Source organism: the organism of the source record quoted next, unplaced genomic scaffold (genome assembly GCF_019419815.1).
Source record: "Pyrus x bretschneideri cultivar Hongxiangsu unplaced genomic scaffold, Pyrus_bretschneideri_v1 Contig52, whole genome shotgun sequence".
NCBI classification, from domain to species: domain Eukaryota; kingdom Viridiplantae; phylum Streptophyta; class Magnoliopsida; order Rosales; family Rosaceae; genus Pyrus; species Pyrus x bretschneideri.
The window spans coordinates 1,258,252-1,285,184 of record NW_025999790.1 but is presented as its reverse complement, the minus strand read 5'-3'; the positions used below and the strand labels follow the sequence as shown (position 1 = coordinate 1,285,184).

At 35.0% G+C, this 26,933-nt stretch overlaps 1 protein-coding gene, 1 long non-coding RNA gene and 1 pseudogene across 3 annotated transcripts; 1 reads left to right on the top strand and 2 right to left on the bottom strand.

Annotated features, from left to right (window-relative positions):
• The first annotated feature begins 400 nt into the window (after window positions 1-400).
• On the top strand, window positions 401-597 carry LOC103945492 (annotated as a pseudogene).
• A 6,631-nt stretch (window positions 598-7,228) lies between these two features.
• Window positions 7,229-9,990, bottom strand: LOC103954278. Of its 2 annotated transcripts, XR_007253052.1 has the most exons (4): window positions 9,649-9,990; window positions 9,486-9,561; window positions 8,823-8,862; window positions 7,229-7,567 (listed from the first exon to the last, which is right to left on the bottom strand). It is a non-coding gene; the product is annotated as an uncharacterized LOC103954278 (long non-coding RNA). The 2 variants fall into 2 exon arrangements; XR_007253053.1 differs by lacking the exons at window positions 8,823-8,862; window positions 9,486-9,561; window positions 9,649-9,990 and adding an exon at window positions 8,363-8,807.
• A 3,846-nt stretch (window positions 9,991-13,836) lies between these two features.
• Window positions 13,837-22,106, bottom strand: LOC103945491 (polyamine oxidase 1). The gene is made up of 10 exons (XM_048570360.1): window positions 22,023-22,106; window positions 21,684-21,933; window positions 21,200-21,325; window positions 20,888-20,949; window positions 19,949-20,103; window positions 17,710-17,853; window positions 16,201-16,350; window positions 15,046-15,300; window positions 14,575-14,656; window positions 13,837-14,474 (listed from the first exon to the last, which is right to left on the bottom strand). The coding sequence occupies exons 1-10, from the start codon at window positions 22,072-22,074 to the stop codon at window positions 14,257-14,259; spliced, it is 1,494 nt and encodes a 497-aa protein (XP_048426317.1). The 5' UTR covers window positions 22,075-22,106; the 3' UTR covers window positions 13,837-14,256.
• Between the last annotated feature and the right edge of the window lie 4,827 nt (window positions 22,107-26,933).

Genomic DNA, 26,933 nt, shown 5'->3' with positions numbered 1-26,933 from the left:
ACTTATTCCTTCCTCGGTCACGGTCGCAGTCGCAAGATCAAGAAGTCAGCAACGCGCTCAACGCAATATCAACAAATTGTACTTCTCGACCAAGCTCAGTTGACGAATTGGCACGGCCTGCATTAACCAAAGGACATAGTTAGCTCATTAGTTACTCGGCCTATGCGCCAAGTAGGCTTTGGAATTTTTAGGGTCAACACCCTCATAACTAATTAATTAAACAATAAATAATTAAATTAGAAAAAGAAAATATTAATAATAAATAAATTAAACATTGAAAACATAAATTAAAAACTTCTAAACAAGGGATGCTGCGTGCTATTGTAAGTAGGGTTGTCCTGTTCATTTGTTGTCGCTCTCACATTCCAATCGAGCAAGCCTTTTGCCTTAGAACACAGCCATGTCTTCCAAGCAAGGTGGAAAAGCAAAGACCTGAAGGCACCCAAGGCCGAGGAAGGAGGAGTACGACGAGTCCGATTTGGCTAACCTTCAGAAGAAAAGAGATGAGGAAAAGGCATTGAAGGAGCTTAGAACCAAGGCAGAACTTAAGGGTCCTTTGGTGGCTCTGGGCTCAAGAAAGTGGGAATAAATGAGTGAGTTTATCGAACCCCAAGTTGTCAATTTATTAGCAAAATTTTGAGTGAAGGGGTTTTGTGAAAGTAAATTAAAACGTCAAAACATATTAGTATAATGTCTCAAACGTGGGAGGGTTTCGTAAAAACTCGATAAACCTCATGAAGTGTTAGTGTAATTAACTCTTTTATTTTCTTTGTCATTTTCTGTAAATATTCATATAAATGCTTATTATAAATGTTTATGGAATGGTGAGATAATATATGATGTGCATGAGCTTAAGCCCTCTACAAAAGTCTGAAAATTGAGTTTGATTCATATAAAACTCCTATAATAGATTATAAAATTTGAGTTTTGTAAAAGTGAGTTTGATTCCAAATCTAAATCAATTTGATTTTAATTTTATAGGAATCATACTCATACGTTAATATGTCACTCTGTTGATTTGTTATTCTTCCACTTGTGCTTCAAATCTGATACTCGTAAATAATAAGAGCTTACTATCTAATTGTGCCGGACAATTGTGTGGGGTAGCTAATTTTTTGTTTGTTTGTTGTTGCATAAGAAAAATCCCATTAGTCACTTAGTATTACGGTCTAGTGGTATTTCTTTTTACTTGTAAGTGAGAGGTTTTAGGTTCGATTATCGCCAAAGGCGAATTTGAACTACATTATTGCTAGCCCATTGTGAGACATAACCCACTCTCCCATCCCTTAGACCATCCCTAATGGTTGGGCTAAAAGTCAAATATTTTAGCCTGGAAAATTTAGTTTTTAGCCCAGAAACAGTTTTTCTGCTCCAACCGTTTTGGCCTAAAATTTTGGCCCGGAATTATTAAAGAATGAACTTAGGCTATTTTTTTTCTTAAATTAAATTTAAAAAAAAATAAATATGTAGACTATCGTAAATTAAAACATTTTAATCTAAAAAATTTAAATTCTAATAAATATTGAAAAATCACTAAATTTTCCGCAAAGCAAGCCTTTAACTTTTATCAATCTTTTAACCCTGGACTAACTTTCAATTCACCAACCGTTCAACAATTTGGAAATGGAAAGAAATGGTAGAAAGATAAATTGGAAGAGTATTTATAGAGTTTTTGGGTGAATTTTGAGTTAAATAATATTTTTTAATTATTTTAGCCGTTGGATTTAAATTTGGGCCGTTAGTTCTTTTTTTTTTAACCGTTAGATTTGATTATAGTTAGATCGTCGTTGGATTCAATGTATTTTAAAATAACATATTCTAAAAAAATTAAATTTGAATCTAGACCATTGGATCAACCAACGGTCCTTAAAGCCTAGCCATAGGATCAAAATTATAGCTGTTGGGTTTTTGTGAGTGGCCGACACAAGCCTGACGGCGGGGCCCACCCCTGTCGGGAAACCTTTGCAAGCGCACCGCGTGGGGCGCGTTGGAGTGTGGGAGGGCCGAGACTGGCCCAACAACCCGCGAGTCCACTCGCATGGTGGGGGGGATTTTGGGGGGTGGTATTCGGCTCAGCTTTGGCATTTGGCATTTAGCCCAAAGTTTTAGCATGGGTTGGAGAGTGTTTTGGGGGGGGGGTGAATTTGGGGAAAATGTTAGTATTTAGCCCACCATTAGAGATGATCTTAGTATAAATAAGATTGTTTGTTCAAAATAAATAAATAAATAAATAAGAAAAATCTCATTTAATTTTGTTCCTTTGATTAAAAGAGAAACGACACTTGGATTTATAAGTTAAATTCATATTAAACACCAAGTTGGATATAGGCTTTAAAGAAAAATATCAAATTCAACCAATATTTGATGATAGAACTTTATTGCAAAGCGGCCTATTACTAAATCAAAGTAAAGTATATTATCATTTTGTCCTCAATCTTATTTCTTTTTCGGATTTTAGGAAGTTCGTTAGAGCTCGGGCTTGACTTTAAGTGGGTAGGATTTAGGTCTGTTAGAAGGTCCGTGAGAAGGTCAGTTACGGTAAGAGGTTGATCATTTTGGTTGAGAGTTTTAGAATATTTCTTAACACAGGGGCTGATCATTTTAAGTTTAAAATTTAAGAATGTCCTTAAGAGCTTAGGTATGAGAACCCGTATTTTTAAATTACGCTTACATGTTTAGACATATCAACATGATGCAACAACACCTTAATTCGAGTATGGAGGTTAGCTAAGCCGCACAATTTCCTTTTCCCGCTTTTATTTATCTATTTTAGGCTTACGTTTTCTGTTCATACAAAGGGAAAGAGCCATCTTGTCTTCTCTCTTGGGTTTGTCTGCACACTATTGCCTTGCTAAACATCAGGATTTCATCGCGGATTTCGCCTTATGAAAGCATATAAACTTATTTTCTTTTTCAGTATAAATGGAATGCAAGAACGTAGGTGACTTGGAGAACAATTTAGAAACAATAAAATAACAGAAATACAGAACCAAAATACTTATATTTTATTATTCACAAATACTTGCAATACAAAATGCAATAACACAATAATTACAAAAAATTAATATGATACTAACTTGAATGAGTTCAAGGTAGAGGCTAGCAAAAACGCTATGTCCTTCGAACAGTATTTCCGTCCCACTAGTGTGCTTGTGGTTCTACAACATCTGCTTGACCAGGATACAACTACTTAATTCTACAACCCGCACTGGATTTTAGAACTCTAGCGAATTGCTTTGTGTGTTTACTCTCTAGAAAGTTTGTACGGAAGATAAGGAGGAAGAAAAGATGATTTATGATGAAACTGAGGACTCCAGTTATATAGGTTCTTTCATACTTCTTCAAACACTTGTTGGATGTATCTGAAGCTATACAACTCTTTCCAAAGAGTTGTGTCTATTAATCAAAATGTTTTTAATTAATTTAATTAAAAACTTAATTCGAAATTAAAACTAATTGATCAGATTAATTTTAATTCCTTGGCCCCAAGGCCCTTGTCTTGATTAATTAATATTAATTAATATTAATATTATAGTACAATCATCAAGCCTAATCCACACAACCATAAGGCCCAAGCCTTCAATCCATTTCCAAATGGTCCAACTTCAAATTACTAAGAAAAATGAATAAGTCTATATAAAGGCTAGTGAAGAAATACTGTTGACCAATGTGGGACAAGAGGGTCTCAAACTCCAACAACTACGTGGTTTGACAGCAGAAAAACCAACCGGAGCAGGCTTCATGATTACGGTAATCCTATCTTCGACCTCACTAAATGTAACTCGAAGCTTTGTCACTTATCTTTCTCTGTAATATAGAAATTCTCCTTGTAACAGCAAATAAGTTCTGGAGTGGGCTACTGAGGAGCTACTATCTGCCACGAGATTCAACCTATTTTGGTCTTTAGTAATAGAAGTAACGATAATTGCTGTGAATTTTTTTATTTTTTTTAATACGAAGCCTTTCAATCTTGAGATTTCTTCCTTGTTATCACCTGTAGCAATCATAGCGTCCGCATAAATAATTAAAGTTGTTATCTTACTCCTTCAGCATTTTAAGAAGAGTGTATGAAATGAATTACTTTGCCTGAAGCCATACTTCCTCATGCCCATTTGGAACTGCCTAAACCACGATGATTACTTTATTTCATACAAAGCCTTTTTCAACTTACACACCACCCCTGTTTGTGTAGGTGACGTATACCCTAGTGAGATGTCCATATACACCACTTATTTAAGATTTCTATGTAAGAAGGTATTCTTTACATCACTTGTTGTAAGGGCCAATCTAGATTTGCTGCCAAAGAAATCAACACTATCTTTGCTACTGGGCAAATGTCTCCTTGTAGTCAATATAGTAGCTTTGACTATAACCTTTAGCAACTAATCGTACTTTGTATCTATCATGACATGTTGACTCTAAAAATTAAAAAGCCTACATGGCGCGCTAAGTAATTATGAGCTAATTACCTTCTTTTTGTGAAAGCAGGCATGCCAACTCGCAATCAAGATCGGTAGAGCGAGTGAAATGGATGTGATGGTGGTCTCGAATGTGCTGCTAACTTCTACACCAAAGAGACTACGACTGAGGAAGGAACGCCTCTCGACCTTGGGTTCTGCAACTTAAAGACAAGGTTACTAGATCAGTGCGAAGTTCAATAATAGACTTGTCTTTCATTGTGCCAAACAAGGGGTAACCAGGTAATACCTCACTTCGTCGAAGCTAATGAGATGACCTATTGAGACAAGAGAATTGGGAATTCTTAGTCTGCCATGACTTGGTTAGATAACCGGCTATCCAGCTGCAGTTCTGTTCATTTATCTGAACTAAAGGTGCTTTTGAATCTCTTGGTTCTACGACTTCAGTACTGTTAATCCAAATTGAAGACGTGGCCGGTTGTCAACACAATGCCATTCACTTATCCGGACTGAAGATGTGTTGACAGAAGCGTTAAGATAGTTAGCGTTTTTTGTCAAGGATATGAGAAGAATGAGCGAGAGTTTTTTGCACAGAGCTTTTTGAGTTATTTGTTGAGTTAAATGAGAAATCTTCTATTACAGAGCCTTCTGTATTTATAGATGAGGCATCTGTGATAAACAAGCGTGCTGATGTAGAGTCTTGATGGGCTGTATTTGCTCAACATCTACTTGAATATTCCCCTTATACTTTGGTGGCTAAAACTTCATCTACATATAGTCTCGGCCTCTTCTATTCAAACTAGGACTCTGAATTTGATCTCTTTATGTGACTCATTCATCTTAATCCAATCATGCAAACATTTTGATCATTGGGATAATTTGTATTATCTAAGGCTCAATATGGTCTCTAGCAATTTTAATTCGTATAGTACTGGACCGAGCCACTTTCAATTGATCTCTTCACAATCCTTCCTTCATAAGGACTCGGTCGGAATGATCCTATTTATGGGCTGAAAGGCCGTTGGCCTGAAGGATGTCTACTGGGCTGAGGTTCATGGTTCTTGAGTCGACCCTCCTTGGTCCAAATTGTCATTTCAGGCACAAACAAAACCCATCAACTTTATGTTTATTCGTGTATACTCGCCTACACTCACGTTATTTTCTTCATTCATAGTAATTGAACTAAATCCCACATTTTTTTTTTTTTTTTTTGAAAGTGTACTCATCTCTTCCTTCATTGATTTGGTGCATCCAGTATCAGATAACGCTTCTTTCATGGAACCCAGAACATTGTCAGCTGATAGTTGTTGTATGAATGCCTTGCATGGTTCTGATAGTTTACTTGATGACACATGGTTGGCAATAGGATATTTAGACCTTTTTGCTTCATCATGTGAGTATCCATTAGGTGGTTTCCTTTGGTTATACTTGTAAGGTAGTTGATAAATTGAATTGTCTGATATACTAATACAAGTGATGGAACTTTTCTCATGAATATTCATATATTGAAGCATAGTCATATGCAGGTACTATATTTAGAGAAGATATATAGGGGGAAGAATCTTCAACTCCGATCTGTCATCAGACACATCACGACCAATCGTACTGGGCAGTGTTCTCTATCCAATTTTGGAGTCATATCATAAATTAGGGGCCACCAATCGTGTCTGGTGATGGCCGTGCTACAAATCTCATTTCAATGAAAAATTTGTCCAAGTCTGCTCTTCACTTCTTGTGTCCCTCTAAAGATAAGAGTTGGATTGAGGAATGATACATTTCATACTCTATAAAGGTTACATCCATAATGACATAGGTACGTCTGGTAGAAAGATGATAGTATCAATAACCCTTTTGATGACATAAAAACGTAATGCACTGCACAAGGGTCGAGTTTGGTACATTGGTTTTTATGAAAATGAACGAATGCGACACTCTCGAAAGCACGTGGTGGCAACATCAAGATAAATGGTAGAAGAGTAAATCTAGAGAGAGCTTGCAATGGAGTCTAAAAGTCCAACACTTTAGATGGCCTCCGATTCACAAGATAGACAACGGACACAACAGCCTCATCTCAAGAAAAGCGTGGGACGTGAGCACCAAGTAACGATGCCCGGGCAGTTTCACTTGTTTTTCCGTTCATCAACCCCATTTTGTTCAGGGGTTTGAGGACAAGTAGTTTCATGGATAATACCATGAATTGTAAAGTGCTGGACAAAGCTGTGATATACGTACTCCCCACAATTGTCAAAACGTAAAACCCAAAACTAAAAAAAAAAAAAAAAAAATTGAGTTTGAATCATGGTATGAAAGGTCTTGTAAACAGTTAAATCATCACTTTTATTCTTCGATATATATTGTCATGTCATCCATGTGCAATCATCCATAAAAGTCACAACCCACCTTATGCTAAAAAAGTAGAAACCCGGGATGACCCCCAAGCATCAGAATGTATTAATCCAAAAGGAAGATTACTTTTTGCAAAACTTAAAGGATAAGACACATGACACTACAAAAAATATGGGCACTGCACACAATAAATTATATGTGCCCTTTGAGGCCAAAGAGCACCAAGACATGTGCCCATAGACCAATAGCAACAGTGCAGCTACTAAGTTTTTATCTGTGCCCTCTATGGGCGTCACCATTGCTAAAAGGGCACAATACACTGTTTGGTGCTCAAAGATGCAGGCACAAATGAACCATTATTTGTGCCTGTTTCTGACAACTTTATCAGAAGACCTTTTCCAGCCATATTGACACTTATATTATAATTGTGCCAACAAGAATTAAATATTAAAAAAAAATCAAAATTGAAAAAACTGTAATTATTATTATTTTTTTAAATTTTCATAAAATGTAGAAAGCCTACAACACATTCTCAATCTCAGAAACATATATTGTAATGTTACATATTTCATCTCTAATGCAAAAAGAACTTGAAAGCAGACATTTTTGGACAAATGCATCTTCCCCAGCAAGCCTTGCACCTCATCAGAAGCCAAAACAAATATAGTCGACTTCAAAACAAAATAAGTCCAAAATTACACCTAAAAAGGAGTTGGTTAAAATCAATACGTAAGAGTTCCAGATCTGCCATATCAAAGATTCACCTCTTTTTCCAACTTGGTGGATGGTGCAATCACATCCTCCTGAAATCCAAATGAAAGTGAAAATGAAATTAAAAAAATAAAAAAAGAAAGGACCTATTTCCAGTCATGTTCAAGGACCAAAACTTTCAATCGGCATTAAGAACTCAATAGCAGTGATGCATTGCTACTTTGTTATACCAAATTACAGTGAACAAAATATGCAACTAAATTAAGCAGCAAAACCATCATTACCAGCAAACAAGATGTACAAAACAATAAAAGTTTGGACAATCATTGTTATGACATTAATTTCTAAGAAAGATAGAAACTGCTAAGAACCTTATAGGCTCTACAACGCACAAGCTAATAAATAAGTATTTTCAAATCTAATTTTTAGCTTTAGTGAAGTCTTCCATGTTTCCATACGGAAAGATAAGATTCATGGAGCTGTTTAGTTTCTTAAGACTGCACGTTTCCTCACTGTTCAGTCTCTCCTAAGAGCAACCTAAACACTTAACTACAACTAAAAACTTGCAACAAAGCCCTCAAGTGGGTACTTGTAGGTTGTACCAATGTAATATATAGTCCATCCCTCTAAAATCCTTCCCTACTATTAGTTGTGTATAAACAGTTAAGAAGCTACAACATAACAATAGCATATGTTCATTTCTAACAATAAAATCATCCAGTAAGAAACGTACTCCTTATTAGACATCGTAGTGTTTTAGGGAGTGAAAACTCAAATCCGATCTTCACCTTTTATTATCAACATAATGTGATCATCAAGAAGTTAAATGAAGATAACAAATTAAATTTATGTTCATTTGCTAATAATGAAACAAGTAACAAACATACTTCATAAGTGACGTTTATTTGCCCCAATTGTCAAAACCACAGCTCTCTTGCAAGGCATCAAACAAGAAACCTCTTTTCCTTGAAAGTGAAAACAGTTGGGAATAAAAAGGAAAAATTGACGGGCATGGTAACAATACAAGAAATCAATACAAAGCAATGAGACAAATCCGACAAAATTCACACCGAATGCCACATGAATTTTAGTTATGGAGATTTTGAGAAAGACTGAAAATTCATCATAATGAAAATCTGCTTATCAATGAGAGTGCACAACATTGTAACATTAGATTCAGAAAATGGTTTTAATTGGTTTTGATAGGAAGCATTGTAAGTTAATCCCAAACATTTAATTCATGCTTCCAAAATTAACAAATTCTACAATTGCAAGAGAAACCCTACTTAAATATCTTAAATGCCAAAACCAAAAACTGCCCTTATCTGCCGGAAGATAAGATCCTACCATCTTCTCTATATTCTCCACCACAGTTACATTCTCGTATCTGCATTACCAAACACATAAAAACAGGGCAATCAACTCTCCATCCAAGAAAACAATACAACATTGTTATGACATTATCTTTCCATTTGCTCCACAGACGAACTAATCTGGATGATATATGCAGCATTTGGACCTCTCATTGCCAAAGTCAATGACTAGTATTAAAAAATTAAAACCATCGATCTAATTCATTAAATTTAATCAACAAACAGAACACACAAATGTAGAACTACAAAAATTGATAGAACAAGAGAGACAGGGAGGTACATGAAAATTGTGTACGATAGGAGCGAGTCTCCAAGTGAGTAAACTGTGACGTGCATACAGAAAATAAACAATAATAAATAACTCATATCTGAAAATATATAAACTCAAGCCGCAAAAAGAACACTAATTCAGATCTGGTGCGGCTTGAAAAAACCCAGATCTGGTACACATACAATCTCTTCTAACCAATTCCTCCATACAATTGTACCTACTTAAATTCCAGGCAAAAAGTTCAGATTTTCATATATAAAATCACCACCCTTCAAATAATTCACATAAAAACACACAAAAAACAAGCCAAGCTCTTAGAAATCGAAAGAAGGCTACGTTTAGGGTTAGGGTTTCTCGGGTTCTTACCTAAATCCAAGAATTTGAACCACTTTCTTACAGTTCAGCTTGAATTCAATCTCCCAAACAAAACCACTAACCAAATCTTCAACATGCCAAGTTAAAACCGAATTAGTCCTAAATCTCAATAATTTTTCACATCTAAAAGTTAAAATTGAAGAAACCCACTTACATAGATAGGAAGCTCACTTGAGAGGATCAGTTTTCTTTATTGGGTCGAGACCCAGTTTTGGTCGAAACTTGGCCGGCGAGTCCGGCTTGGTCGTTTTAGAGAGAACAGAGAGGGAAGAGCCAGAACTAAAAATAAGGAAATATGAAAGAGATAAATATGAAGGATGTGTGTGGGTTAAGGGGAGAGGAAGAGAGAGAGAGAGAGAGAGAGAGACGGATGGATGTGGGTGGGTTGAGGGGAGTATGATCTACGAAGGGTGTCGTGGGTTAGGGGAAGAGAGAGATAGAGTTGGATGGTTGAGGGCGGGCTAAGGGGGAGTGATAGTGGGGATAATTAGGAAGGATGTCAGTGGGTTAAGGGGGGAGAGAGAGAGAGTTGGATAGAAGTGGGTGAGTTAAGCGGAAAAGAGAGTGTTGGATGGATGTGGACCACAAGTTTTTGAAAAAAAATAATAAAGAACAAAGAATTGTGTCTTTAGAAGTAAACTATGGGCACAAATAATATATTAGAGCCATTTTTTTAAATAAAGCTGTCAGATAATGTATTTGTGCCTATTTTTTTTTACAATAGGCACAATCAATGATGCCCTTTGTGAAATGAGAACTGTTTCAGTCTTTTGATGGTCAAACAGGCACAAAATTCTCAATTGTGTCCTTTATTTTGTACCCATAGCTCATTTTTCTTGTAGTGTGATAACTCTTGGCCAAAATGCAAGTGTCACATTTAAAGTTAGAATCCGAACAATCAACAAATATGTTCAGTAGCAAATGCGTCAAATAACTTACAAATGGATGGTCCAAACGGCGAAGCCACAACAACACTTGTTGCTTTTTGTCATCCGATGCCCTGCGTACCCAATTCACAACTCAAAGATGCATTAGTACACCATGGACCAATTATCTTATCCTGAATAAGACAAAGATGCATTAGTACATAACAATTAATTGTTCATTAGCTTGACCAACACACATTAACTTATGCTTTAAAAAGGGAGCAAGTATTGGGTAAAGAGAGAGTAGGTGTAAGATCAATTATTCCAACCCCCACTATGGGAGAGACAACACCGTTGACATTGTGAGTAGTCTCGCAAACCAGGCCTTTAGGATGATGAGTTATATGGCCAGTAGCACTTGAGTTGATATCTTACCACAAGATCACAACCACTAGAAATGTGAAAAACATGTCACAGTTACTTGAGCTCTCTAGAGAGTAGTTAGTCAAACCATAAGCACCAAAAGAGTCATGAAGTGGAGAGCATTATATCATTCCAATTTAACAACTATATATTTAGATTTTTTTGTAATTTCAAGATTAATCTTATAATCAAATATAAACAAGTTAAAAAACAAAGTGCGAATAGCTAACTAACAAACCAACTACGAAGGAATATAATTTTACATGAGAAAGACTAATTTCAATAGTTGCATGATTTCAAAAATTAAATTATTATGAATATCTAGAAATCAATAATTAAATTAACACAAAAAACTAAGCATCAAGTATCCTAATCAAAATATAAAAATAGTAAACTTAAAAGATAATACATCTTCACTTGATTGCAATATTACCATTTTTCGGAACCTAATGCTTGACACTTCGCAAATTTGTGTTTTTCATCCAGTTTCAGTGAATTTAGAAAACACAAAGTGCGACTTCTTGAAAAAAAGTTGAGGTTTCAACATAAAACCAATTAATAATATGAGAAGTAACATAATTACTTATAAGCACATGCAAAATCCTTCTTTCCTCGATGTAGGATTGATACTTTGATCACATTTGGAATTAAAATGAAAAGAAAAATACAAAGCATCAGTTGTCAATTCCTTCTGCCGAGCAAAGAGAAGCTAGTAGAAAACAATGCGAACAACTACCCAAACATGGACGCTCGTTCGACTTCTTTCAAAGTGGCGAATAAATCATCAGTGGGCATTCAAAGCAAAATATACTCAACATCTTTGATTTCATCAAGTTTTAATTTCATGGGACTCTTCTTTCTCCTATGCTAAACATATCAAGCTTACAAAATCTTATGGTGTACCTTCAAAACTCATCATTTTGGGACTTCTTCAAAATAAATTATAGGATCAAACAAAGTAAGCACATCCTTCAAGCAATTCGCATCTTTCAACACCGACAAATAAACATCGACACAACAAATCCATTATCAACTATATACGTTTTTCCAGTTCTAAAAACAACAATAAAACATACGCAATTAGTATCGAGAAATTTATAATGACATGATATAATTTGCCATTTAAAATGCATTACATTCTATACATTCATCTGAAAAAAGACAAAGATACTTACAATAAAAACTTCAATTTCAACAAAAAAAAACATTTTTTAAATCGTTGATATCAGCAGAGTCAACTCCATGATCCATTCTGTATGTTCTACATATCAAATCTAAAAAACTTCAATGCAGACGGTCTTTACAAAACAAATCAACTTCTGGTATACTTCTTCCACTTCAGTAATCGAATCAAATACAAGTAACTTCCTCATATGTCGCTCATCCTTCAAAGTCATGAAGTGAAGAACATACTATTCTTCCAATTCAACAAATGTAAATCCAGATTTTTTTTTATAATTTCAGGATTAATCCACAATTAAAATCAAATATAAACAAGTTAAAAAAATGAGTGCAAATTCCAATTTCAATCATTAATACTAGGGTAAATTATATTTTATTCCTTCATGTGTGCAATTGCAATTTTATACAACATTTTTATAACATTTCAATCTCATACGTTTAGTAATTATTTTATTTTGATTTCATACAACTGTTAGAAAATGTGTTAAGTTAGTAATTAAGTGACGACATGTTAACAGTGAGTTCTACAATGCACAACCATATTCTCAATTGGCAATCACTTAGAGTCATTTTTCTAAAAATCCATGTCTAGGCGCTAGGCGGCTAGTCACCGCCTTGATTAGTCCGTAGGCATTTGAAAATTAAGAAAGTGTGCCTAGACCCACTTAGGTGTCCGCCTAGCCCGCCTAAGCACCCGTCTAGGTCGCGATCCTTACTTAGACAAAAAATTGATAACTTTCATTTTATATTTTAATTTTTCAATAAAATGTAAGAAACATATTAAATACTTGGATGAATACTCATTATATGTTTGTTCCCCATGTTTTCAATATGTTCAAATACTTTATATTTTATTTTTGCAATTTATGTATCCCAGTATAATTTTGTGTGTTTTTTAAGTAAAAATAAGCATTTATTTATGCAATATATAATAATTAAATCCGCCTAGTCCTTTAGGTCCAGCGGATCGCCCGACTAGCGCTTTGCGTTTTTTAGAATCTTACTTAGAGTTAGATGTAAATTTGTAAGTAACTCAGATGTAGCCCACTTCTTTTAATGGCATGAAATAGTATATACTGTTTTCTCCTGCAATTAGTTGTCTAATCGCCATCATCAATAGTTAGCAAAAATAGAAAGGCAGAAACTTAGCATAAATTTGAATAAATCAACTTGTCATTTGTAGGTGTGAGAGTGGGTTTTCATCAACGTAAACGTTGAATGGAATAAATACGTACTCGTCTCAAGACCCAACCGATGGTTTCATCAACCTTAAGACTCAACCACTATTTTTGCTAGTTTTGGTCTTGGACCCAACCGTCCTCAATGCAACAAACATTACAATACTTTGATGAGTTAGGCAGTTTTTGAGATTTTACTAGTTTAAACATGTCACTTAATAATACGGTTTAGTGATAGTTCTCTAAATAAGTGAAAGATTTTAAGTTTGAATGTCGTGGATGAAGGTTCAATATCAATTTATTCTCCCATCCATCAGGATAAATATGTCTTTGTATTAAAGAACAAATCCCGGATAAGAAAATTGCACAATTGCATCCAAACTTCCTTTAGTTTTGTGCAACTATCTAAATGTTACTTAGTACTATGATATATTGATATTTCTCTTCTCTTATAAGTTGGAGGTCTTAAATTTAACTCTCGTAAATAGAAATACCAATTTATATTTAACGGCACATTGTGTGGCTTAACCCAATTCTTCCATCCTTTAACTTCATATTGTGAGGCTCTTTTGGGGTGTCGTATCAATACAATTACTTGAAAAATCAGGCCAAGGAGAGGACCGGGATCTAAAACCCAATCACACTTGGGCTGGAATCATAGACGCACAAAACAGTAGCCCACAGAAGAATGTATCCAAAGGAAACCAATTGCTTTCTTGACATGATCGAAAATTTGATTAAATATAAATGCTAAGAGAAAATGAGAAAGATTGTTTCTTTTGAAACTAACATTCAGTACCAGTACAATAGAACCTGGTTCCTACGTCCATCTAGCTCTTCCCTTAGTTTCATTGCCTACTATTACATGTGTATACCCCCATACCATTATCATCCCGCATCCGAAACCCTTTAACCTCCATTGATTCTCCCCTTCCTATAACATTATGAACCAAACAACTATCACACAAACCCAGCTTTGTTGTCCCTCCCATCATTCTACATTATAAACGGCATCAAGGATTATATAGAGATTGTATTTGAACCCATCTCGTGATCTTTTTCGATGCTTATTTTTTGGTTTTCAGTCACCAATCGTGGTGTTTTGCCAATAACCTAGTCATAACATAGCTCCGGGATGCCAACTTTGGCACTTAAATATGATCTTTTAGGAATATCGCATTTGAGACTTGAGACAGCGTCGTTCTGTGTCAAACTTAATGAACCAGTCAATGCAAGCAGGGGTTCTAACAAAAACGCTTGGTTTTCACTCTCACTAGTCCTTTCCTTCTCCTTTTCCATTTCTTCTAGCAACGCTTTACCAGTCTCAATACCTATTGATCATCAAGCAACATGACACAAACAAGATGTTACAACTTGTGTTTATAATTGGACGCCTATAATCTCCGAAAGAACCTTAAATTAATTGATTACCTGCAAGGTGCCCGCCGTGGACATAACCGCTAAAATTTTCACTTGTGTGTTCCCCAGTGAAGAAGAGGCGGCCTACTGGGTTCTGGTCATAATACAATATGTAATGTCAATTCATTTCAAAGTTTTTATAAGATTGAGACCTTCTCATCGATCAAGGAAAAAATACGAAACGATATCAAATGCTCTTTAGGTGAGCAATGATGTAGCTAAACCTCTAATTTTTCTCTCTTATTTTTCATGTACGAAATTGTCTTAAGCCATGATGTGGCACACCATGTGACTAGACAACTAATTCACGCTACATGCAAAATATGCACGGGTGGATCTTAATGGCACGTGTGGCAAACCACATGCAACTGTATCATAGAGTAGGAGCTTCCAAATTTCACTAGAAGATAAGCTTCTGTGAAAAACATTAAGTGAAATTGATCTATGGTGAAACAAAACGTTTAAGTGAGAGAGAAGGCAAACCTTGATGTCATGAACGAATTGGTTATGAGAGATCATAGGGAAGTTACTGTAGCTGCCGCGCTGGAATCTATTGTTCCACCAGCGAGGTACAAGTATATCAGTAGCTTCCGGAATGTCCGGCCCAAACATGTCCTTAAGAGCCGCCATGGCTTCATTCAACGTCTCCTTATCAGACTGAGCTTCCACACGCTTTGATTCCCCATTCGTCAACGTCACGACCAGCATATTGGATCCAGGATAAGCATTTTCCATGTGCTGATGGCATGGCAACAGATTAGCAGCCAGCTTGGAGAGAATATGGTTAGTAGTAAAGTTAAAATATACTATAGTTATCAGTCTCGCATATTTTATTTTATTTGTCATAATAGTAGTTCAGAAAATTTCCACATATATCGGTCAAATAAGTCGTATTGTAAGATGAAAGACAGTGACATCCCACAATGCCTCCATAATATGTATAGTTTCTTTCCTAATAAAACCAAGGAAAATGATTTTAATAATATACACATTTAAGATTTGATTGACGTACGCATTATACAAACTTGTTAATCGTAGCTTCACGAAAGGAAGAACCATTCAAACTAATACTGCGAGAGATACTAGTTTATTAATCATAACAACAAGAACAACAGGAATCAATATTTGTTACCTAATTGTAGACGGAGATATTTTTACAAACTAATGCTAAAACACATGCAGCATACTCTCGACAAGGTCACTGTCAAGTTTCATAACCAACTACTGAGGGTTATCTAAAATGGAAGAAATGTGTAATTTTATGTACTAACATTGGGGAAGCATCCTATCAACTCAAAGTAAAATGACAGCTCGGTCATACAGCAGACAGCCAAAACATGATTATACAAAGTGAAGATTGTGTTTAAAGATCCTGTAAGTGCGCAATCGTAAATTTTGTTGTTTTCCAAAGGTGCATGAACCACAACACTGGGCATGAACATTTGAAATGTTGTCATCTTCTGATCCTTGACGAGGACCATTTATTTACTAAATTAAACAAGTAGTAGTGGCATGAAAATATGACAGGCTAGTTGGAAATTCAGTGCACAACACAACATATGGAATCTATTTATCTGCTGGAAATGAAAACTCATATATTGCTAGCTGGCGTCGAGAATGACAAATATTTAAACCAACCTGCCAAAATGTGTAGTAGCCTCTCCTCTCATGGGCATAGAGGAAGAACTCTTGTCCTGGTCCACAAGGCCAGAACTTATACGGGAACTTCAGAAAGATCTTCGTGTATACAATAACATCACATTTCTGTATAGCCTCTGTTTTCCACCTCTGTGTTGTTTAATTCATCAAGTTAGCATGATTTCAAGCAAAGTACACTAACAATATCAAAAAGAGACTTTGAATAAGATGCGCTTTCAGTCATAGGGTCACAACCAATGTAACCATGACCAATTATCTACCAGTTTCGTTAAGTTAAAACAGGAATTGCATCATCGTTACTAAATATGCCTAAGCATAAATATAGATCTTATACTCCAGGATACAGCACGAAAAGGTATAGATCATATACAATGGGCTCAAACGGCAATCATGTCACAACTGCATAGTCAGATAGCATATAATTTGGACTACCAACTACTCTAAGAATTAGCTGCTAAAATGTATGGTGCAAAACATGCAGATGATTATTCGACAATGCTTAACAAAGGCACAAGTTGGGAACGGTTACATACAAACCCTAATAACCATCAAATAACAATAAGCAATAAGTAAATCCAATCCCAACCAATCAAAACTCGGAGATCCTTCTATATTATCTTATCTTTGTAGCACCAGCCACTGCTACTTCACCGTTGTTACATCTAACTGTTTAGAGTCATAAATGCATATGCACTACCTAATGTAGTAAGGCAAATGAAATGATGTTACCGATCACTTTTCTTTCCTTGATTATTTAACCCCGCTATTACTAAAAGAGATCTAAAAGATTATCCATTCTACCCCAAGAAACTAAGGCAGAAGCTATAGAATACAATTCTCTTTTTTCTTGTCCACCGCATTCAACACCTACAGGCTACATTTAGTGAACCAAGCAGCAAGGCACAGCCTACATTTAGTTAACCTATTGGCAAGCAAATGGGTTAAAATTCTGTGGATCCTAAGTCCATGGTATTGGCAATTTGGCATTTGGCATATAAAAAAACAGATTCCTAATCTTTCTCATGCGTCATCAGCCAGTGAAACTTATTTAATGAGCCCCGCTATCCATAATTTCTGACTCTTCATCTAAATTGCATTCAATAATGCGGACCACACCTTAAATATACGAAGTAAACAAATAGGAAACTCCCATCTAAAGGGACCCATATGTTGGGGACCTAGCCCTTGAGATCCCGCTGTATCTTTACGTTGGACAAAGACTCTTCCCCATTAATGCAAACAAAAATCAGTGTGAAAAGCATGAAGAAAGAGAGGGGCATAAAATCCATGACCAATAGCTAAAAGCCACGCCCACGTACTATGTTGGTAAGGTTGCGGGGGCAATTGAGTCCAGTGACAGACATACATGCGGAGGAGTTGTGAAGGCGGCTGATGTCATGTGAGCAAATTAACATATAAACACGTAATTGGCAAAGATATGAATTAAATCATTTCATTGAAATGATATGAACAAAAAAAGAGACGTACGGGTAAGGGTGGATTGAAAGCAATGAGGTTGCTTTGGAGAACACCAATGCTAACTGACAAAATCATGTAATTTGCTTGGAAGACGCAACCATCCTCCGTCATTACCGTAACGCCGTTTCTCGAGTGCTGCAACTCCCGAACAACCTGCCCCAAATCAAGCTTGGAATCATCTTCTCATAAATGGATAACAGTAAAAATATTTATATAACCATAAAAAGTAACATGTGAAGTTCCCAAGGAAACCACCCCAGAAAATCCTGAAATCAAAGATGAAGGGTATCTATAATACACATTTAAATTAAACACCTAAAAAAAACCGTCAAATTATTTAACCTAATGAAATTTAATGACTCTTGTTCAGATATATAACTTAAATAGCATAAGAGAAACTTCATTCGGATGAGAGGGTAAAGACTTATTGAAACGGATTCTGCTCAAAATTCAAACCATTAACCCATTTATGTTAGTTTTTAAGTTACAAGAAAACAAGAAAAAATGTTGCATAGAACGCTGTCAGGTCATTGTAACTATTCAATCTATTAATATCATGTCGTGCAAATTTGTCTCCAGATTGCACCGAAGCGCCACGAGGTCTGTTTCATGCAGACTGCTCAATGAAACGTGACATGAAATCTGTTTATTTCAACAAATGAGGAGGGGAAGACAGCAGCCCATGAACTGGACAAAAAGTTGACAGCACAACACTACTTCCTATTATCTTGCTCTTGGGGCCTACAAATTTATGTGAGTGGTAAAAGCCAAAAGGGCTTTAAAGGTCTCAAGGATCGCGTCTCTTCATGTATGGACGAGTTTAAACCAAAAGAGAAAAAGAAAGAAAAGGTTTCGGATCCGCTCGGAGGTAAATAATTGTGCAAATGGAAGTCAAAGAAGCCACGCAATTTACATATAACAATGTATACGAAAAAAACAACCACCATTATTGGATGGAATTGTGTTATTTACATATTTATTTTTATTTTTTACATAATTTTTTTAATTTTTGGTTGTTGAATTCAATAAATTAAAGAAGATCAATAAACAAAAATTAACCAAGTATGTTAGAAGTAAAAATAAGTATGTGAATGACCCTGGATAATGGATATCAAAAAATGACAAAAAAAGAGTATATGCAAAGTTTCATGGGTGGATAATTGTTTAGAAAAGGCAAACTTATGATTTATCTATGGTAAATAAATAAAAAATCGAAAAATATTTTTTTAAACAAACAATAACGTGTAAGTTGTTACATATTAAAAAAAAAAACCATGTGGATCAAACTCGCAATCAAGTGCATAGAAATTATTCTTTTCGACATTACTGTAAAGCATTATCTACAAAAAAAAATATCTTATCTTGGAAAACTAAAATAAAAATTCTGTGAACACGTGCAAATACAATAATATATAGGGTTGTGTTATCCATAAATCAATTTTTTACTTTTTAAACACTCTTAATTTTCGATCATCAAATTAAATAAATTGAAGAATATCAATGGAAAAAAAATTCACAAGAGTGTGAAAGATAAAATGGTGTGTGTGAATAGCACTAATTCACACTAAGTTACTAACGTATAAAAGGTAATGCTAAATTTATAGATTAAATTTTATAAACTAAATGACATAGAAGTTGATAATTAAATTATTATTTAAGTGTTAATTAATGTATTTATTTCTTATTAGTGTTATATTATTTAATTAATGTATTTATTTCTTATTAGTATTATATTATTTAATTTTTAAATTTAGTCTAAAAAAATTGCTAAAAAGAAACAAAAAAAATTAGTTGACCCTCGAAGAAAGAAGGGTGTACTGTATGTTACAATATAATAATGATAGGTATCATATAATTTCATAAAACAAAAGAAAAAACAGCTTTCAGAAACGTCATTATCTACATGACTGCAAAGCTGGGTCAAACTCAAGAAGAAAAGGAAGACTGCGTTTGCATACAAACAAAGCAGAAATCCAGAGTTTTCCCCTCCCACTTTCTCTTCCTTTATTTGTATTTTACTCACATCCGTCCATATTTTTTTCATCCTATTATTGGGTAGAGAAAGCGAATTTTGCAAAGCTTTACAGCATGACCTTGTAACGCAGCAAAGATTAAAGCCTTGTACGAAGGATAAGTCAATGGACTAGAAATTCATTATTAATAACATCTTATCTCTAAGCAAATCGAAATGATTGGGCAAAGCAAATAAGCTAAAAAGTGGAAAACGAGAAGGATGAGATTCTGGTACCTTATTGAACTTGAGACGACTGTCCAACAGTTTACCCTCAGATGTAAAGAGAAAATCTTCAGCCATTTTGTACAGCATATGCTCATACCCTCTCTCATCCACAACCATAAACTCTCGTTCTCCATAATCCAAAAAGGTTGATATGGGCTCTACTTCTGCACCACAATCAAAATCCTCCATTTCTCAAATTCACAATTCACAATCAAAATAATTTTTTTCCAAATCTTATTTGTCGTTTTCATTATATAATATAGCACTTCAAAAATCATTTTCTAAAACATTACCAACCTTAATTAATTTACATCAAACAATCTCCAAAATAAAAGAACAAGATTTCCAGATAAATTATAAGCAAATGGCTCTCTACTACAATGGTGGAAAGATGTGTTGTCTTCTACCACATCGTGGATTCAAACTCCGTTCCTTACTTTTAACATCTAATCCAACAAATGTATTGTTTGACAAAAAAAATATAAATTAAAAAACAAAATTCCTTTATGTGCCGCCCAGAGAATCAATTGCATTTTTAAAACAAGACCTTTTAGTCAAAATAGTTATTGAGATCTACATAACTCGTCACTTTGTTGCATGACAATTAAAATCAGTAAAAATAATCCCTGAGTTTGTCCATCGTAAATCATTTTGATCATTTTATGAAAAATCTGTCAATATTCATGTTAAGTGATGAGGTTGGTTTAATAAAAACACTCTTAAAAAGGTGGTCACGTAATCGTTCACGTAACAATTTAATACAAACTCAAAGACTATTTTTATCAACTTTCATATCAGAGACTAAAATGAGAAATTATGACAACTCAATAATCATTTTGACTAAAAATCTTTAAAACATCACTAGAAAATAAAAAAAATTGGGAATTTCATGTTCTTGTCTCAGCACCCAAACAGAAAATTGACCGAGGATGACCTGTGAAAACTAACCTGGCATCTCAAAATCGTGTAGGGTGAAGTCAATGGCGAGCTCTATCGGCGTTTTCTGTGTACTGGACAAACCACACCCATAAACAAAATAATCAGATTCCACACGACTAAAATAAAATAATTGTGAATAATATACAAAATCAACAGTTTCAGGTAAATTTCGCGGAAATTACCACAAAATACAGAAAACGCAAATAATAATAAATAAAACTAATATAAAATAATAATAATTTGAAAAAATTGGATTTGTTAAGAAGTAGAAGCCAAAGCTATTGAGACATTAAAATTAAAACGATTGAGAAAGGAGATTACGTGGGCGGTTCGGTGACATTGGAGAAATCGCCGCCGCCGGCTTCCAGCTTCTTCAGCTTCTGCACCGCCGACTCCACTTCCTTCTTGTACGTCTCTTCCACGAGTCCTCTAGGAAATATCTTCCCGCTGAAATAAAAAAAAAAAAAAAAAAGTAAAATACCCAGTTAACTCGGCGAGTGGGTTAGTAATAATATTCTCCACCCGCGGCGCAGTTTAGGAACAAACAGTCCACGTGGACGCTAATTTACCCCGGTGGTGCCAAAACAAATAGTTCTCCGCCGGCGCAGATTAGCAGCAAAAAAAAAAAAATGAAAATTCTAAAGTGCGACGGTATGACAAAAATGCGGAGGCCAATTAATTCTCCAACGGCGCAAAGTAGCACACAAACGTCGTGGAAGCTAAATTGAGGCGGCGAAACGAAAATGCAGGGAACAAATTAGCTAAATAAATGAATGAACCGAAGAGAAACGGCGTCGTAATGGACCTGCGATCGTAGATGTTGTAGCGAGCATTACTGTAATCGGAGAAGATAGTGCGGAGATTCGATTTCCGGGCGAGGTCCAAGACCGGGTTCAACTCTCTGCCTCCGACTCCGACTATCCAACCGGCGCCAAGCTCCACCGATACGCCACCGAAATCCTGTTTTCGGATCCTGCCACCTATACGGTCGGAAGCTTCCAGAATCACCACGTCCTCCACGCCGTTCTCGATCAATACCTTCGCCGCCGATAAACCTTTCAATAAGAAGAAATTAAACGGACGAAGTGAGAAACGAGATTTAAAATTAGGAATTGGAAAATCGACGGTGGCGATTGTCACTCACCGGAGACTCCGGCGCCGACAATGATGACAGAGGAGCGAGAAGGGGAATCCATGAGAGAGAGAAGGGCGTGTGTGTATATCGGTTGGCTAGAGAAGCAGAAAATAGCGGGAGTCGGTTTATATAGTTTTTTTCACTTTGACTCGTGAGGGCGTTTTTGTCTTTTCACTTTGACTCGCGGACGTGGCGTAGGGAAAGTAGCGGGAGTTTTCGTTTTGGGTTCGATATTCAGGTATATGTGAGGGTGTTTTCGTCTTTTCATTTTGACGTGCGGTAAATGTGTGCTTTACGTGATCTCCCACGTGTTAGGCACGTGATCCATAACCGTTAAACAGAAAGGTGAAATCCATAACCGTTGTTCCTACGTTACGACGACGAAACCAATTCGATAAAATCGTCAATCGAGTAAAAGCTTATTATTATGTCGACAAGTCAGTCCAAATCTTATACGACAATATAAGCTTACAGTTGAAGAGGATGTTGTTTTGATAACGATTCATGTGAAAGTGTTTATGTTTGAAAAGGTTTTGATTCAAGTGTTTTTTTTTTTTTTTGTTTTAAAAGTACATGAAGGTATTTTTTTATGATTCATTAGCATTTTTACTAAAGATTAATTCCAAAAACATTCTAATTAAAAATGTTTTCAGTTATTTTATAAGCACTTTCAGATGAGTCATAATATGCCTATTAGCTTTTGTTGTCAAATTTATTAAATGCATGTTTAATCAATGATCTTAAGCTAGAAATCTTTTTCAATGTGACTTTTTACGATAATGCATAACTTTTATTAAGAGGCCAGAGAGAGTTTGAAATTATTATAATAATACAAGGGAGTAGGAATTTTTTTTAACAAGGATGCGTGAGAATGGATCCTTATACTTTTTTAAACCACTAGTATAACTCAAGGGTAATATTCACTCTTTATTTTCCTTTATGCACTGCTAATTTATACCAAAAGAAAATAGTAATGGTGGAGAATAGAGTGTTAGATTAAAACCCTAATTCATATCCGGATTTAGTTACAAGGATGCTAGATGGGTACATAAGCTTTAGTGATGGAGAATAGAGTGTTAGATTAAAACCCTAATTCATATCCGGATTCAATTTAGAATTGACTTAGGAGACAAGTAAGGTTAGAGTTTAATTATGATTATTTCTTGTGTACCAAGTTAAGTGGTAGTCCCAAATTTAAACTAGTGCAATTAAGTGAGAGGTCTAGTGGTATTCCTTTTCACTTGTAAGTGAGAGGTCTAGTGGTATTCATTTTCACTTGTAAGTGTGAGGTATTAGGTTCGATTATCGCCAAAGGTGAATTTGAACCACATTATTGCTAGGTCATTATGATACTTAGCTCATCCCTACTCCCTTAGTGTAGATAATATCGTTTGTTCAAAAAGAAAATTAGTGCAATTAAGGAGTTCTCATGTGCTAAGAAGGCCTCGTATACTTTGATATTACATCCATAGGCTAGTAGGGCTTCAAGTAGAGTCTGTTTATGGGTAAGTCTCAATTAGATTGAAGCCTGTAAATACTTGAGGTCGCTGCTCACGCTGCAATCATCACAAAACCCTGAAACTCCCCATATAGTTCATGTGACAAAGGTGCAATGAGTGAGTAGAAGGTCTTGAGTTCATTCTAATTGCAGTTCACCATCTCTTTCATCATGTCGATCATTCTAGGTTAGCGTATTCATTGTGTTTTAGTGGCATAAGACTTACATGAGGTATCAGAGCACGGTTTTGTGCTATTAAAATCATGAAGAACATGAGAAATCTCTTGATTCCACTAATTTAAATTCGGAATTATCACTTAACTTGATGCACAAGGACTACTCATAATTCATAATTAAACTCTAACCTTACTTGTTTCCTATATCAACTCTGAAATCAAATCCAGATAGGGATTAAGGTTTGTTATAATGGCCATTTGAGTTGATTAAGACTAAGATTTCGAAAGATTTTGTCAATGCCAAAATGAAGAGTAATGGTGGACAATAAAGGAGTAAAAAATTACTCCCCCTTTAACTCAAACAACCAATTAAGTTGATTAGGTTCTTTACGAATACAGTTAATTTTACCATGAAGGATAGTCCTGGTCCCATATGGTTAGTATAACAAAGATTTCTTCCTATCAACACTAACCACTAAGAACTATAGAACAATATTGGTTGAATATGGGAGGGAATCAATCAATTCAACGATCCAACTCCGTATAATAACAAAAATGAGTAGCACAATATCCTAATTTGACAACCGCCGGGGATCTCCCTTTGTAATGTTATTTCAATTTTCAAAAGAAAAAAAAAAAAAACCAATTCAACCAAATACATCAACAAGTAGTGAATTGCTTTGGTAATAAGGAGCTTTTCAACCCTATGCTTTTCGGGTTAAAACCATTTCATGATCTACTCTTAAGCTATACTTGGCTCCAGCTTTAGGTTTCATTTATATATGCGAATTTTGGTATTGTATTCTTTTCCATTAGGTTGCTATATATGCCACCATTGCCACCATTACCTTCAACTTTCGTAGCCACTGTTACCTTCAACTTTGGTATATGCTCTTTAATTATTAACTCTCTCTTTTCCCAGTATTGCAAATGGGGAAATTGTTCGTCCATTGGCCTATGGCCTCCACTCAAACCCTACAAAATAAAAATAAAAAACAAACATTTATCCTCTAGCGACTTCGAATTTTTTGAAGGGACCAGCACAATAATGTTGGTTTGGACCCAGAATTTGGAATTTGATACTATGTGTAGAATGTGGAGGAAATGCAGATCGAGAGAGATTTTTATTTTTGGTCAAATGCCTAGCTAGAGAGATAAGAACGCAACATGATAAAAAGAAGTATATAATTTTGTTAGAGACAATTTCCAAACCGGATATGCTGTTTGTACATCTCCACTAGTAATAGTGAAAGCTAAATGAAGTTGTAAGGAATATTTTTCTTTCTAATTCTATAATTTTAGGGTTATTGGAATGTCTAATTTATTTTTTTAGGAGCATTTCATCTTGTGTCTTCAAGCCTACACAGTGTTTAAAATATCCATATAGGTGGAAATATTGATTGCAAATTTATGAAAATATCGGTGGATATATTGATATCAGTTGTCTTCGATGAAAATTATATATAAAAGTTTGCAATGGGGAGGGTACAGTTAGATTTAGTCAAAAAATAGAGGAAATTTTCGTAAAAAAATTCAAAAGTTCAAAATTTGCAATGGGTTCTGATAAAATTTATGCAATGAATTGGTAATACCATCGATGTTCATTGATTTTTCTATATCTAGGCGATATAGGCTAAAATTTGCATTTCATCCCCTCCCCCCCTGGCTTTCTATATCGATCCTTTATTTTTCTGTTATTTCAACGAAAATGTCAACAATTTAGTGGATATTTAAATCATTGGTTATACATAAGCACAATATCGACGTGAACAATATATGTAAAAAATTCAAAAGTGGCTATAAATTATGTTCAGAAAAACTGACATTTACATATTATATATAGTCTTAAATTCTAAACTACTTGATTTTGAGTTCTTCTTTGCATAGAATTTAACCTTAGGAGGACTATCTATATGGTTATTTTTCTATTAGTAACTTTACATAATGTGAACTGTGGAATTACAACCTAAAAATATCAAAGAATTTTATTTTATACCTTTTGCGACAAGTCAATACTGGGAAGAAAATAGTGTTTTCCACTCATGGAATGATGGGCTATAATTTGTCTCGAGGACAATTAAGAATTTCTCAGTCTTTGGTCGCTCGGGTTCTAGGAAAGAACTAATGGGATTTGGTTCAAAAAGCAAACATGCATGCATCACATCATTGTGAGATTTTTGTTGATGTTGAATAATTTTTTTTTTTTAATATTTTTGAGGGAGATGTTGAATAAATTGAATTTGAATTAGTTGAAGGAAAAAAGTTGAATATGGATGGATTGTGTGAACTCATATATAGTCTCGTAGGTTTTCTATTTTTCAATCAATGCAGTGCTGGACTTAGTGCCAACTCACTTTGACGTCGTTCTATTAAATACAGTGCTCACACTGTAAAGGTAACTTGAGTATCCGGATTAGCATGATTTTATCTTGCTCTGGAATATCTGTATGCACTCAAGGTCTTTTAACTGTTAGATATATATATTTTTTTATGTTTTCGATCAAATATTTAACAAAAGTATAGAGTATCTGATACTGCAGAACACTATAAAAAATCCATTTTTTATGTTTTCGACCAAATATTTAACAAAAGTCTAGAGTATTTGATACTACATAACACTATAAAAAAATCCCTTGAGTTAGTGCATTATTACTCCCAGTTGTACACACTTACTGGTTGGCACTTACAAAATTTTTTGAGATTTGTTGGTGCCCTTAATTTCTTGCTCCTTATAAGTTATAAGATTACATATTTACTGGGCTTCTGTTCTCATTTATTCATCTGAGCAAACCTATAAGAATTTTAAGCAAAAAAAAAAAAAAAAAAAAAATTATGAAATCATCATATTTAAAAAGTTATAATGTCGTGAGTTCAACTCTCGTGAATGAATACGAACGCTTTATTTGCATACTAAACCTTCATTCTTACTTAACAAAAGTCTAGAGTACCTGATACTACAAAACACTATAAAAAAAATCCCTTGAATTAGTGCATTATCCAATCCAGGGCTAGGCAAGAGGGCTCGTGGGCCCCACGAAATCTGAAAGGACGAAAGGGCCAACAGGCTAGCCCAATCCAGCCAGCCTGCCAACCAGCCCCTGACTAGGCCAAAATTTTGATTAATCCTGTCGGATATAACCGACAGTAATAGTACTTATTCATGTCAGATATAACCGATAGGAATGGTTCCTAAGCCATTCCTACATCATTCAAAATTTAAATTATGCCTTGGTTTATGAAATTTAA

Bases quoted from the DNA above. Each gene is read 5' to 3' on its own strand.
- LOC103945491 (XM_048570360.1), bottom strand. From the start codon at position 22,074: ATGGATTCCCCTTCTCGCTCCTCTGTCATCATTGTCGGCGCCGGAGTC. The intron at 20,104-20,887 runs GTTAGTTTTCAC...ATTGTGGTGCAG, and splicing joins ACACGATTTTGAGATGCCAG to AAGTAGAGCCCATATCAACC. The intron at 16,351-17,709 runs GTACGTCTCTTT...TAAACAACACAG, and splicing joins CTTTCAATCCACCCTTACCC to AGGTGGAAAACAGAGGCTAT.